A 15,595-nucleotide genomic window follows, 5' to 3' on the forward strand; every position below is an offset into this window, starting at 1 on the left:
CGATCCGCAGATTCGAATTCTACCCGTACAGGAGGTTCCAAGCGGAATGACGATGTGGCCACCAGCCGTTCCAATCTGCGAGGCGTGCCAGGGCCCGATGACCTTTTTCAGAAGTGTGGCCATTTTCCCGCTTAATATCGAATAATCATCCCCGGTATCCACTGAAGCACTAACAGCGTAACCGTCAAACAGCACCGGTATATCGAGAGAAAGCTAGTCATCTCGTTCAGTCGGATCTGCACCTGTTCTTGTTTGCGTCGATCGGAGGTCTTCAGCACATCAACTGCCAGCGACCTCGCCTCCAGAGGTCGCTTTAGCTAGTTTGCCCGGCGGGGACTGGGGGACCGTGCGCCAGCGTATCGCTGGGGCGGAGGTGAAAATCGCCTTGGCGACGGTGAACGCGACTGCCGCCTGGTAGGTGGTGGCATGCGCTGCTGTGCCAGGTAGTTCTCGAAGTCCCGGGGTCGCTGTCCATACCGGGGAGGCGGCGAATATGCAGAAAATCCCCGCAGCCCCATGCGCCGGTACGGGCACTGGCGGTACAAATGATCTGCTTCACCGCAGTGGAAGCACAGAGGCCGGCGATCTCGAGTGCGCCAAACATGGGACTTCCGAGGGGACGTGCGTTTGTCGTCGAGGTAGTGTACTGGCTGCCCGAACGATGTGCAACAGGACCGGCAAAAACGAAAGGTGGCAACGGGCGCGTATCTTCGTAGTACTGTAGCGGTTGCGCCGACGGAAGTGAAACCGCAGCTGGTGCATGAACGAAAGATGGGGAAGGGGAACCAGGCCGCTTCACGGCTTCCGCATAGGTCGCACGGCTGTAGTCAGTTGGTAATGCCACGGTGTTAGCAAGAGTAACAGGGTCACAGAGCGCCTGGTGTAACTCGTCCTTTATAATACTGGCAATGGAGCTTACCTTAGGGTGTGGTGGTGCGTAGGGAGTTCGATCTGTCCCGCTATGTGTAGAAAGTTAGGATAAGGGACGTTAGGTTTCACTTGCGCACCACGAAAATTAGTGGTTACGCCCAGACAGACGTACACACTGTGCGTATATATATATATATATATATATATATATATATATATATATATATATATATATATATATATATATATATATATATATTGTTAAGCTGTTTATTGGACGGCACTCGGCGACAATGCACTATAGCCACACTCAAGGCAAAAGCACGGGCTCCGAGCGCGAGTGGCGTTTAGAAGAGGACGACCCACTAGGAGCCGCTGGAGAGCGCAACCGTTAAGCAGTACCAATTGCTGCGCCACAATTACCCCGGGTACGAAAAGGGAGCCGTCCGGCGACCTAACAGCTCGTTACTATGACTGGGTCATAGTAGGCCTTGAGGCGCTCCACGTTGACTATGTCGCGCCCTCGACGGCGCATGTCCGAAGCTGGTTCGATGGGTTCGATCAGCTAGTTGACCGGGGATGTGCGCTCGACGACCCGGTAGGGGCCTTCGTATTTCGGCAGTAGTTTTGAAGAGAGGCCGGTTGCAGTGGTAGGGACCGAGAGCCATACGAGCGCTCCGGGGAGGAACGTGGACTCAGAAGTGGTGGTGCCACCGCGAAGGCTCTTCTGCCGCTCTTGTTCGTGCGTTGTAAAGGCATTTGCAAGCTCGCGACACCCTTCAGCAAGCCTGGCTGTGTCAGAAATAGGCGCACAATCAGATGGATCCGGCTTGTAGGGTAGTATCGTGTCAATGGTGTGCAACGGGTGCCTTCCGTACAACAGGAAGAAGGGTGAAAAAGCAGTAGTGCTCTGAGGGGCGGTATTATAGGCGTAGGTGACGAAGGGCAGAATGGCATCCCAATTTGTGTGATCGGCGGCGACGTACATTGAGAGCATGTCGCCGAGCGTGCGGTTGAACGTTCGGTTAGGCCATTCGTCTGCGGGTGGTAAGCAGTAGTTTTGCGATGAACAGCATGGCACTCTTTGAGAATGGCTTCGACGACTTCCGACAAGAAGACACGGCCTCGATTGCTGAGAAGCTCCTGGGGTGGACCGTGACGCAGCATGAATCGGTGTAGCAGGAAGGAGGCAACATCACGCGCTGTAGCCGCTGGGATGGCAGCGGTTTCGGCGTATCACGTTAGATGGTCAACGGCGACAATGGCCCAACGGTTACCAGCCGACGTCAGAGGAAGTGGTCCATACAAATCGATGCCCACGCGCCCAAGCGGACGGTTAGGGCAAGGTAATGGTTGTAGACCGACTGGTGACAAGTGCGGTGAAGGTTTTCGGCGTTGGCAATCGAGGCAGGAGCGGACGAACTTCTGCACGTAGCGGTACATCCCTCGCCAGAAGTATCGTTGTCGAATGCGGTGGTAAGTTTTGGATACCACAGAGTGCGCGCATTGCGGATCAGAGTGGAAGGGCGCGCATATTTCAGCACGCAGACTTCGGGGTATCTCAAGTAGCCACTGGCGGCCGTCGGCGTTGTAATTGCGTCGGTGCAGTAGGTAGTCACGAATGGCGAAATGGTTGGCTTGACGACGCAACGCGCGAGTGGTTGGTGTTGTCGACGGATCAGTGAGCAAGTCTATTAGCGAAGCGATCCATTTATCCTTGCGCTGCTCGGTAGCGATGGTGTGAACATCGATAGAAGGAACAGCAGTGTGAGACACTGAGCAGGAGGCATTGTCGTCAGGCAAGGGGGAGCGCGAGAGGGCGTCGGCGCCAGCATGCTGACGTCCGTTGCGGTACAGCACGCGGATGTCGTAGTCTTGCAGACGAAGTGCCCAACGGGCGAGACGGCCCGAGGGATCCTTCAATGACGACAGCCAGCATAGTGCGTGGTGATCAGTGACGATATCAAATGGGCGACCATACAATATATATATATATATATATATATATATATATATATATATATATATATATATATATATATATATATATATATATATATATATATATAGCAATGGAATGCAGCGACCGAAGCAATACCGCTCGCTCGTTTTATAATCGTACGCATACAGGGCTTTCCCATGTGCTAAAACGGGATGTCTACTTACATTTCGACTACGAACCGTTAGAACAGCGTCCGTGTTGTGAAGCCTTTCTGTGTCCTACGTATTTTGCGCTGTTTCAATATGAACGCCCAACAACTAGCCCAACTCTCTCCTTTGCTGCAGCTAGAATGTCCTCGCTTTTTTTTAAGCCTGCCTCGCTGACTACGACAGGTAAGCAGTGAAGAACAAAGCAGTAAGAGCTCTAAATAAACGATACGAATCCAAGGAGGGCTCGCGGTGAGAATACAAAGCTGGGTGACGAAAACTGGGTAATTAAAATCTCATTAGGGCATCTTAAGAAAGCTCGTATGTAAGGAGGAAAAAATATAGGCTATTTGTTTACTTTCAGAAGATAAATACTAAAAAGCAACCTAGAAAAATAGAAGCCCAACAACGTGGCTCGTGAGACAGAAAGAAAAAGCACGAAGTTTACGAGAGGAAGCACCTCCCAGAGGAAATTATCAATAGGTGCCTTCTCTCGGATACGTATTGAAAGGATCTCGTTGCCACGTAAGACGTACATACTTCAAAGAATGGAAGAAGCGCATCTTAAGCGCGAAAGTGCATGTATCAACCGATCTGTAAAGCAGAAGAATTAACGAGAAGATACGAGACAGAATTTACCGGGGGTATTAGCGCCTAGCGCTTCAGCCCTCGTGTTTTGGACAAAACATAAAACAAGAGGTGAAGTCCTTGCACTGCTCCATGAGGCGGTGAAACAAGGCGTGATAAGAGAAGAAGTGGGAGAGAGAGAGAGAAGATTGGCGCCAGCCGATCAGAAACAGTTGGGCAATGACAAAGCGACGAGTTCCCGGACGACGACGGAAGCTGAGGAAGCGTTGGTCGTCACCTAAATGTCTGACGCGATTATGTTTCACCAAGTCCTTGTCGTCCTCCTGGCTCTTATACCCTCTGCTGCGGTATCCGCACTGGTGGAGCGTAGGCTGTCTGCGAGTAGAAAGTCGAAACCGAGCGAAATGGTGTTCTCCGTACTCTTATGCCGGCATCCCCCATTCTTTGTTGTCATTCTCCTTCCGTATGCAAGGCGCTGTTCACAGATGGCGTAGACGGCTGGATACTGGAGCGCAGAATCAATACGTGACAGGGAAAACGTGGCATACTCTGTACACAAGCTCTGCTGGCCGCACTCTAAGGGACTAAAGGAGTGTCGCACGCTCTGTTGCCGTACGTCTTCTTGCCACAGCCGCAATAATTCCATCAATGCTCTAGGTTTCATTTCTGCTTTAAGGAACAGAATCACTCTGTCTATGCAAATTCACTCCTGCGACAGGTTTCCCATTCGTGCCTCTAGTATACGACATGCAAGATTCTCACTAATATCCCGTGCGCTTCCCATAAAAATAAGCAAGCTACCCTTTTCTAGTCATGGCGACGTCCTATTTGAATGTAAATAGCGTTTTTTGAGCACTGCTTCCGCCGAAAAATTTGCTCTCGTTCCGCGAATTTGAATAAATAGGAGCAAGGAGAAGGGTAGGCACCGGCGATATAGTCAGATTTAATGAAGAATAATGTGTCAGTGTACTGCTCTGAAGGAACTGAAGGAGATTAGAGCCTTGTCAGTATCACTTCGGCGAGGCCCAGCGAGAGAGGAAGGAAGAAGCTCAAGACTTCAATGAGTAGTCCAGAAGCACGTTATTAGTTAGATTAGAAGAGGATAACACTTGAGTAATGTCCATATCACGCATTTCTTTGGAATGGTGCTATCAGCTGCAGGATTGGAGATTCCCCTACTATGTAACGGTGTACAAATACATGTTGTCCACATATTTGGCGATGCGAGGGAAGGTAAGATCTATGTCCATCCCAAGAGGTGCTAATACCCGAATTGTGTTATCTACTTCCAAAAATTGTTCATACAAAAACATGTAATTGCCTTTCAATATAGCGTCTATAGAAAAAGTCGGAGACGCTAAGCGACTTTATAATGGTGCTCATTATGCCCTCTCTGAAACTCGTTTAGCAGTTAATAAACAGCGCTCAACAGCAGGGTTTCTTGGTCACCGTGACCGTCACCTCTTTGTAACTCACTCAGAATATTCAGAGAAGATAGAAATCGGGGGAAGACGGGGTAACGTGGAATTGTTGAGTAGGTAACGTCATTGATGAGTCTGGTGTTGGTCCTGTTGGCACATAGCTTGAAAAATCGACGAAGCCAACCTTTAAATACACGTACACAAGAAGAGAAGTTTTGACGACCCACACGCGGCGACTAGCAGCAGTTTAATGAAATAACAGCTACTCGATATAAAACAGACGATAGCGGTGGGCATGTGACAGACAAACTACAACGGAAACGCCCATGCGCATTAAAAAACCGTCCAGGAAAAAACACAACGTTTTTAGATGTGAACCATCTTATAGCGGAGTTCAATCCGGTGGTGGTGGTGGTGGTGGTGGTGGTGTGCGGCGTGACCACCCTTACTGCGCATGCGCAAGCCCTCTCCACTCCCCCTCTCTCCTCTCCTCCCCTACCCCTTCCCCCACCCTTTCCATTTCCCCTCTCCACTTTCCCTCTCCCTCGACCTCTCCACATCACATCTCCCCTTCCCTCTCCTCTTTCACTTTCCCCTCCCCCTTTCATTTCCCCCTCTCCCCTCCCCTTTCCCCCTCTCCGCATCACCTCTCCCCCTTCCCTCTCCCATCCTCTCTCCTTTCCCCCTACCCCCTCTACACTTCCCCTCTCCGTTGTTCTCCATCACCACTCCACCTCTGAGACACGGGCTCTACATGCCGAAACACTGCTTCGCATCGCCTCATGGTCCCCTTTAGCGCGAGATGGTGTGATTTTGGTTTATTTGATCGCTGGCAGTGTTTCAGTACGACGTCGTCAATATCAGCATTTTTTGCTGCTGACCATAAGTGCACTGATTCATTTTCTAAGCACAAATGATCGCGATTATCTCCCATTGCTCAATAAATGCTGTTATGTGAACGTGCTCACGTAACATCATTAGTCGCGCTTTGTCCAATCTTGTTGAGTTTAACAGCGCTTTTCTCATTGTGAACTTTTACGAACATCAGGGTTGCCGGATTTGGTTACGTTGCATCAGATTGGCACATTTTCAGGCTGTTTGTGGGAAAAAACTTGCCTTGTCTACTTGTCTACTTTGTTGGGTGCCTTTAAAAAGCTGTCCTATCGCAATTATTTGATAGAAATATGTCTGGCTTATATAAAGCAACAACTTTAGCAAATGTTTAGGGCACTGAACGACCACGGCACTTGAAATCTTTTCAATAATACCTACCGTCATCACCAATACAACGCGGACGATATTATGTCCCCCAAAGGATCCACAAATGTTATGTGGAAGCTCCAGCTGGAGTGGGAGCTGCGGTGAATACAAGTGGAAGAAATTAACTTTTCTAAACCACCCGCAGATTTCTGGATGAAGACACACAACAGCAAAAATTTGTCCGGCAGAAACACGAAGGCACGTCTGTAGAGGGAGCAATTAAGCTGCTTGTCCTACCGAGGTCAAACACCGGCGACAAGCGAGATTTCTTGGTGAAAAACTTCCCCAAAACTGACATCATACGCACGATTTCTGATTAAAGGATGTAGTTTTGTCAGCGACTAAGGAGGTTTGCCGACTTCAGCCTTGATATGCACCCAGAAATGATTGCAAAAATGAACTAAGATATTTTCTCCTGAGTTTTGCTGTGATATCAACTGGGTGAATATTTATTTTTTCTAGGGCAAATATTTAGTTATATAACACGCTAATCAAGATGTTGTTTGCCTTAGTCATTTATACGCGTTCCATGATGTTTTATTTTTCTGGGTGCTGAAGACAGCTTTGGCTGTGAACTGTGATACAATATTTAGAATAACGTGCTAAAGAAGATCCAACGTTTCTCGTAATCTGGCTTCTTTTGGCTGCTTTTCGGTCATAGTTAATGACCTTTATGATTATTTTGCGAGATTTTTCCAGTTTTGATCTCGTAACCTTGACCAACACACCCAAATGGCAGTTATATGATAAATGCTCACACAACTTGTTCTCTCTTGCCTTAGCCTTTTCGCGTTTTCATTTGGGTCTGATAATGTTCCTACTTTAGCGTACGATAACAAACCAGGTGGGGTAACAAAACAAAGGAAATAACCTCCCTTAATATACCTTCTGTTTCCTTCTTTCGGCAGTGACTCTAGTCTCTAAATAACATCTTTCAGAAGTCGCACTAGTGCCATCTTTATACAAAGCGTGTTTTTTCTCGCTGTTCTTGTACTGTTTATTGTATAGAGACACTGTAAAATTTCATTCTCACCGTATTTTCTGCTCAATTAGAGTTACTGCGTTCGAGTAGTTTAATCATTCACGCTATGTTCAACACCGGACGTGAATCCTACTTCAACTGTCTGCACGCTAGGTTGAATATTTTATGTGGTCACCACGTAACTCCGTTCTTTATTATTACCGCCAAACAGGCTAATTACATCTAGATCTGCATATTTGTAGCGTGAACATGGCACGCTGCCGGTCTGAGGAATTCCAGGGAAGCCGGTCATGTCGCGCAAATGAGCCTTTAGCCCTGAAGACCATCCCGATAATTCTGGTGAAATAAGGCTTTTTTATTAAAGAAATGAGAGATTGTGCCTACTGTTATAATCAAACGGCGTATGGGTTACCTCGCAAGGCTCAAAGAGTTAACGTTTTACAGCGTCGCCTAGCCATGAACTTCTCTTCGTGCGTTCGTGCACATAGACAACAATCCAAATCATCATGCTTGCTCGGCAAGTGAACGTCGATTTTCGACGGTCTTGAATACGTACAATCGAGCATCAGTGTACATAGAGAAAGAACAGGCACCACGCGAACGTGTTCGTTTTCCTCCAACTCTGGGTGATGCGGCACCTCCGAGGGAAGGCGCGCTGCCAGAAGCAGCTGGTTCATTACCCGACTTCAAATAACTCACTAATGCCATTCAGTACCTTATGGACTTTGACGCTGTAGCGATGCGCAAGTAGTAATGACCTGCGAATCGTGCCAGCGCTCCCTATCATTAATTTGTAGCGATTACCACGCCATTTCTCTTTCACTGACACAAGCGAACTGCATGTGCGATAGAAGCGTCTAAGTACGATTAACCACGAAGCCTTGCAGGCCATAACTGGACTGCCACGTATCACTCCGTTAACAGTAATGCAAAAGGAGTCCCAACTAAATACTATTGACGGGTTAGTACACCAGCGTCGCTGTGCGCGCAACCTGAACCCATCAACGTTCTGTTCGGTTGCTGCATTGGCGCGGTACATGGGCCAAGAAGTTCACCATACATATTCAGAGACGAGCACTATTGCCCCGTGGAACAAAATGCAACTCACTGAAAACAAACCTGTTGGTCGCCTTTACAGCCCGGTTCCACGCCAGGCGAACGCCCAAGTTTCCCGTCTGCTTCGTGCCGATAACCTAGATGCCGCCACTGTCGTCCCCTATACTGATGCCAGTGTAAGTGGCACCACCATTCACACCGCTCTCGTATGGCCATTAATACCCGAGGCTGGCCAGACATGCTCGCATTTTGCGGATCCCGCACCACCGGCTCACCTTGCTGAGCTGACCGCCATACTTGACGGATTGGCAGCGCTGATACCTTTTCTTCTACCTGACAGATGCTCTCAGCTCATTATTCGGGCGGACTCGACGCAAGCTATCCACGATATACGACGAGTGTATCGGTCAACGTCACTCTCGGATAGTATTCACCATCTTGCTGCCTGCGCATCTGTGAAGATACGTGTTCAGTGGGTGCCTCGGGCCGATTTGCCAGGCCTTGTCAACGATGATTTGGCAACCCACCCACAAGCTACACCGCACCCACTACCGCATTTTCCTGAGGACGCTCAAGGAGAGATGCTCCGGGAAAAAGAAAGCCTCCAACGTACCACACGAGCTCTTATACCGCCGTGTGGGTCAGACCTCCCTGGTGGTTTAAACCGCCAAGAGGAGGTTACGTTGCGGAGGATTCGTGTTGGGCTTGCGCTTACCCCAACCGTGACCACCCTTTGGCAGCAAAAGTACCGCGGCTCGTATGGTACATCGTGCCCGTTTTGCGACGCCCAAACCCACGATTTAACTGTCACACACACATAATGTGGACTTGCATGGGTCTACAATTAAGCGGTCGCCATCACCTGCGTGCAACACCCGAACTTGACCGCTGGATTAGTGGACCTCACCACCTCTCATTACTGGACTTCACACGCGACGCAAATTTGTATGTGTATTTCTGAATGCATAATTATTATGCCTTAGGGCAGAGTTTCGAACATAAAAAAAGGTAACTGAACATAATTATGTAGTGGTATTTTAGGCAAGCTTGGCAAGGGTCGTTGGTGTCCCGCCCTCCGACGCTGTAGATAAATGAGATACATGAAGAGACTGCTACATATTTAGCTTGTGACTTCTTGCATGTGACTGAGCCTCTGATGAAGAGGAACGAAGCAGGTTCAGCTTCATTTAAAATATTTTTTACCAGCGGACATTTATCACTATGTAGACTTACAAAAAAAATAAGAAAATGTGTATACAGCACAATAGCACGTGGCTATTACGCATCATTAGTGGAAAACATGCCTTAAATAGCATGCTTCAACAAGAAGCAAGTCTAGTGATTAATCCTACATAGCTCTACGCCATAAAAAAAACAAAGGATAAATATAAAAACAAAGCTCTAGTTCAAAAACCCAACTTTAGAGTCCAATTTCTTCTGATAACGCAATCTTCGTATCGAGTTTTAACACAATAACGCTATAAGGCCACGTTACGAAAATAATTCTCACTTTTTATATTTACTCAGTCCCTTTCATGGCAATAATATGGCAGAAACAGGACCTTCACCCAGTTTTTGTAGCCTCATTACTAAGCCTTTTTATGTAAATGTTGGCAAGTAGTAAAACAAGAGATGCTACCAAATGAAGCATTTCTATTTTCGATTTTTTATTACGGATATTCTTGCAGCTGAAATATTTGCTAAAAGCAAAAGTATTTAGAGTGCAATGTTGAAGCTATCGTGAAGCCAGTGACGTTTTGCTCAGATTCAGGCGTCATGGTCATTGAACCGCTACGGTTCAGTGACCATAAAAAAAGACTATTTTTAGGGTAACCCTGTGCTCATTCCTCAGGATGCTTGGAAAGCACACCTGACGGCATTCATCTCCTGTTAGTCTCACAAATGCCCAAATGCGCCATCTCTGGAGGATTGAATTTAATATAACCTATTGTATTAGGCCCAATAACCGCACTCCCTCTGTGAGCAATAGCCTAGTGTGCTGCTCTGGAATGTGTTATAACTATGGCTCCGTGTTTTCAGTGTTAATATTTCTTGAAAATTGGCGGTTGTTAGTCGGAGTTTATATTTCTGGCGGAAATTGACCGTTTATCAGAGTTTAGTTCTCGTAAGTCCCCGATTCTCCAAAATTCGGATTTTTGCATTATTCTCAAATCCCCAAAATTTCAGATCAATTCATATGAATACTAAAACATCAAAACACACGAAGCACATTTTATTTTTTTCTAGAAGGTTTGAATGCACAAAAACATATGCACAAGCGAAATACAAACGAAAACCATAAAAGACTTGTATTTGTGCGCATGACAACCTTAGCTCAAAGCTTATTGTAAAACACGCAAGCATTTTTTGCGAGGCTGTTGTCAGTGGTCCAAGCGCGCTCCTTTCGATTGACGACTCTCAGCTTTGAAAATGCCCTTTGAACGTAAGCGGTAGAAACATGAAGCGCCAGAAGACGCAGCACCCACCGAGAAAGTACTGGCCACTGGACGTTGTGAAGTCTCTAAAACGACAGGGGCTCAACAATGTTACATATTTCATAGCACTGATAGTTCGCAAGAACACTCAAGAGCTGGCTCATGTCGTAAGTTTCAAGAAGCACTAATTGAAAAAAAATTACACCATTTCCCGCTAAAGGGACCATGAGGCGATGCGAAGCCGGAGCACTTGCACGATGGCGTTCCGTTGGCGTTCGTAGGGCATGCTACCGACCTCGCGTCGTGGAACGCGAAGAGGAACGCTACGCGCGTCTTGTCTCCCCTTTAGCTCCCCGTTAATTCTCGCAGGGTGAGCGCAGAACGCGGTCGACAGGCGTGCGAGAGGGGGGCAGCGTAGGAAAGGAGAGAGAGGTGGAGGAGACGCGCATGCGCTGGCGCTCGTCGCGGTGTTGCGCAGGAGAGAATTTCGGCATGTCTAGCCCGCGTTTCAGAAGAAGAGAGGAAAGGGGAGGAGAGAGAGGGGAAGGGGAGAGAGAGTGGAGAGGGAAAGGGAACAGGGGAAGTGGAGAGGGGGAGTGGACAGGAGGAGTGGTGAGGTGAAGTGGAGAGGAGGTGTGTGGAGAGAGTATGCGCATGCGCAGTAAGGGTGGTCACGCCCCACACCACCACCGGTTTGAACTCCGCTATAAGATCCTTCGCATCTAAAATAGGCGCATAGGTTTGGAACGCGCAGGGCAGCTCATGCTTCACATTTGGATTCACAATTTGAACACAGTACCACAACGATACTTTGGTATATTGGAATTGATCGCACACGTTCCTCTCAATTGTCTGTCTCCACTTTTCGGCAACAGCAGCGTAGTATCGTGAATGTCTGCGACAGTCGTTAAGCGGTCATTCTCGTCAAGGAGGTCGAACAGACTTCTGACATCTGATGCGAAGACCTTGGTTGGATCACGCCATTGACTGATGAGTGCGTGCAAACGAACCCCCAGTATCGGATAAACTTGGTGTGCCAGGGTATTCTCTGCCTCAAGTTCCTTAATGAGTGAGAGCACGGTAGACGAATTGGTTTTCAGAAACCTCATCTTAACGAGCAAGTCGTGTAGAACTTCAGGCGATGAAATAAGACTTAAGCTTCTCACCCTTCGTTCCCTCGGCGTTGTCGCTTCTTAAAAAAGGCAAAATGGCGCGCCAGTAGTCTAAAATATCTGCTAGAGCTTCATAAAAATGCCAGGCCTGCGCGGAAAGCGCAGCACAGTCACAGCGAAAGCTGGAAGAGCGGCATTTCTAGAGCCCGTTGTAAACTCTCTTGGGGCTACTAATACAAGTACACTCGCAAGGTACCCACAACGCCATAAATCACAATGTTTGTGAAATTGGGAAGCACCTACAGCGCCATTATTCGTCATTGGGCGCAGAAGCGAGGTTCCAGCTACACATATGTAAGGCATTATGTGCACTTTGTTTACGTGACGACTGATGACGATGAAGAATTGTGGCTCAGCCCTTTGTAATGGGTTGGAAGCTTTAAACGGCTCACCAGTTACGTAATTCGCATTGTGTGGGGCCCGGTCGCTATTTAACTCTCCCACCATGCAATATAACACACATTGACATGAGAAAGAGAGACAGAGAGAGGGGGAAGAACTTTATTGAGACCCTGAGGAAATGGAAGATGGCCTCATGGGCTTCCTTGGCAACCAATGCAAGTGCACTTGCGAGGAACCCACTACGCTATAAATCATAATTTCTGTGAAGCAGGGAAGCAGCCCCTATGCCATTTTTCGTCATTCAACGGAGAGCCGTGGTACCCGCTAGAAACATGTAAGGCATTATGCGCACTTTGTTGGTGTTGTGCCTGATGACGATGAAGAATTATTGCAGAGCCCCTTGTAGTGGGTCGGAAGCATCCAACAGCCAACTCTTTGCGCAGTTCGCATTGTGTGACGCCTGGTTACAGAATTCGCATTGTGTGGTGCGTGGTTGTTATTTCACTCTTCTACCACACTAAATTAATATGTTAATGTGGTTCCTTCTGGACGTGAAGCCGGTATAGCGTCGTTTTGCAAGGCAGTTCCAAGCACCGGCATGGCTCTGAGGTACAACACTGGGCTCCCACGCAGAGGGCCCAGGTTCGAACCCCGTTCCATCTTGAAAAATTTTTCTTATTTCGTTTTTTTATTATTTCTAGCGATAGTGGTTACGGACACCGGCGGCGGCGGCGGCGGACAACTACGCCACAAAAACGGCCGTTGAAATGATCTCATAACAGCTTTCGCTGTAATACAGGCAATATCTGATATTTCAAAACTCATCTAGACTGTTCAGGAGTGTAGAGTATTATACATGTAATCTATTACATATAAACAAACTTTGAAACCTATCGCTCGAACTTTTTTGTGGCATTAACGGGGCATTTCCAATACAAATCGGCATTTTGATGAGTTTACGTCCTGTAGTTTGGTCACTGACGCCTCCGCAAACAGTGTACCAGCGATTAGATCACGAGGAGTATCCGTTATCGTATTGATCGCTTTCAAAAAAAATTGCGGCAGATCCCACGTACCGTGGGTGTCGATGTTATGCGAAGCATGCGGCGGGAGGGTGACTGTGCTGTAACTTTACAAAGCGACACGTTACAAAATGACGCTAACGATTTGTATATATTTTATACGCACACATATATATGTTGAAGAGCGGCATATGTGTTATATAACCAGTTGTTTACGGTTGGGTAACGCTGCCAATAGCAACGTGGGTATTACCTACACCAGAAGCAGTAAGCTGGTATGTAGTGCTTATACGTGTCCCAAGAACGCACGCACGTTTCACGAACCCGTGTGCATGTGTGCAAGATGTTCTTGACAGTTCTTGAACAAGGGCATCATCACCGTGATCAGTGAACACCAGCAGCTGGTCGTGACTTGTTATAGGATCCGGTCCTGACCGTGGTGACGAGGGGTCCATGTGTAGTGAAGTATGTGGTATAGTAGAGCTGTTGGAAGTCGTGGAGGCCTCGGTCATTTCGTCGACAAATTGTCTGTCGACAGAGCCGGCGACATGTCGGAACCTGAAGCCACCCTTCGCGTTGGTGACGCATGGGCCGTCGAGGCTGGTAGGCCTGGATAGTGCTACATAGACCAACATCAGTGGATGGTGTTTGTCATATTCGTAGACTACCTGGGCGTATGTGTCCTACGTAGCCTAGTCTACAAAGCGGCTGTCAATGAATCTGGCGTCATTCTCTGTCAGCATGAGGCCATCGTCCAGCCCGGTAAGAAATGAAGAGGACACTGCGTCGTTCTGGTGGATGAAGTGCACTTTACGGTGCGGTGATGTGGATATCATATGTAACTTTAGTTAATGTATTCCTCCAGGGTCGAGAAATGCTTCAATATAGCTTGCTAAATCATAGGAATACAAACGTAATGTTTATTAGACTGCTATAAAAGCGGAGCCAACTCTGGAACTACAGACGTTAATCTGATATGACGCCTGTATCGTAGGAGTACACATCGTAGGAGTATCATGTAGTGTTTATTGCTTTCTTGTAAAATTAGGTAGCCAGCACCACAACCACAATTGACGTTGCACCGATATTACGCCTGTGTAGGCTGTTTTTCCAAACCAGTTTATAGACCTGGCGTGACTCAGTGGTAGAATACCTGATTGCCACGCAGAATGCTTGGGTTCGATTCCTGCTGGGATCCTAATTTTCATTCTTTAAATTCGTTGAGTCAACGCTGCCGATGTTGGTTTTCCTTAACGCTCTAGCATTTAAGTTACCAATGCCTGTTCTCGCCGTTCCTGGGTAGATATAAACTGTCAAACACCTGTGGCGCATACCCGTACACCGCGGCCCGTGGTAAACGGGTATGTGCCACACGTGTCTAGTGGAAAGGGTTTGACGACGTACGCGACAGGATTTTAACGTTATTCATGTCATGACCCGGCAATAATATTCCTCAAATCCTCTTACCCTCCCATGCAAATTTTGGTCTACACAAGTTAAGGAGGCGATCATGAGAGCACTCAGACGTAGGCGGCTAGATAGATAGATAAATAGATAGATAGATAGATAGATAGATAGATAGATAGATAGATAGATAGATAGATACGTAGATACAAACGCTTAAAGTGCCAGAGGTTCCCAAAGAAATGCTTCGCATTTAATAACTCAGGACCTTAACCAAAAGCTTTCAAAGCTACACACCGAAATAATGCTGCTACAGTAACGAAACATGCGTTGGTATAAATCCAAAAAATAAACATTCTGCAGTTCACATATCTACTTTTAAGAGTGAAGCGATGCTGCCTTCTTCAATGCGTGCCACGATGACAGTTATTCGTTCACTGGCCTTATAGTGCGGTACTTCAGTCATATAATTGCGGGAGGGCATTTCTACAGATACTAACATTCCCTTTCTGATTTCCTACTTTTTTCAAAGTTCTTGCCTTGCAAGTGCTGATGGTAATTTGTTCACAGTGTCTTTCTTTTTTTCCCTTTTTGTGTAGTCACAATGCTATGTTTAGCCATGTGTTGAAGTAAGACTAACCCAAGCAATAGAAATGTGAAAACTAAGTATGTGTTCCTGCCTGAATACCACGTGTTACTCTTCTGTACTAGCAACCTGCTTGTTTCTGACATGATGTGCGCGTAGAAGAGCGACTGCGTAAAATCACTGGTGTGTTTTTATAGCATGGACAGATTATTTAGGACCAAGACATGATTGCAGAAAAAGATATGCAATATCTGTCACACGTGATGCAAAGTCCCAACCTATGTTACCGGTTAAATATAGTGTTTCACT

The 15,595-nt window shown here is 47.1% G+C and overlaps 1 protein-coding gene across 1 annotated transcript; it reads right to left on the reverse strand.

Moving 5' to 3' along the window:
• Nucleotides 1–317: 317 nt before the first annotated feature.
• Nucleotides 318–8,620, reverse strand: LOC119381877 (uncharacterized). The gene is made up of 3 exons (XM_037649630.1): nucleotides 8,601–8,620; nucleotides 3,912–3,981; nucleotides 318–650 (listed from the first exon to the last, which is right to left on the reverse strand). Exons 1-3 carry the CDS (start codon nucleotides 8,618–8,620, stop codon nucleotides 318–320), a joined length of 423 nt encoding a protein of 140 aa, XP_037505558.1.
• Nucleotides 8,621–15,595: the final 6,975 nt, after the last annotated feature.

This window comes from Rhipicephalus sanguineus, chromosome 2 (assembly GCF_013339695.2).
Source record: "Rhipicephalus sanguineus isolate Rsan-2018 chromosome 2, BIME_Rsan_1.4, whole genome shotgun sequence".
NCBI classification, from domain to species: Eukaryota; Metazoa; Arthropoda; class Arachnida; order Ixodida; family Ixodidae; genus Rhipicephalus; species Rhipicephalus sanguineus.

What these genes read in the sequence shown, in the direction of transcription:
- LOC119381877 (XM_037649630.1), bottom strand. Translation starts at nt 8,620, where the DNA reads ATGGCGGTCAGCTCAGCAAG. An exon ending in ATGGCGGTCAGCTCAGCAAG is followed by an intron (nt 3,982 to 8,600) that starts GTGAGCCGGTGG and finishes TTCTACTCGCAG; the next exon opens with ACAGCCTACGCTCCACCAGT. An exon ending in AGGAGGACGACAAGGACTTG is followed by an intron (nt 651 to 3,911) that starts GTGAAACATAAT and finishes TCGTTCGGGCAG; the next exon opens with CCAGTACACTACCTCGACGA.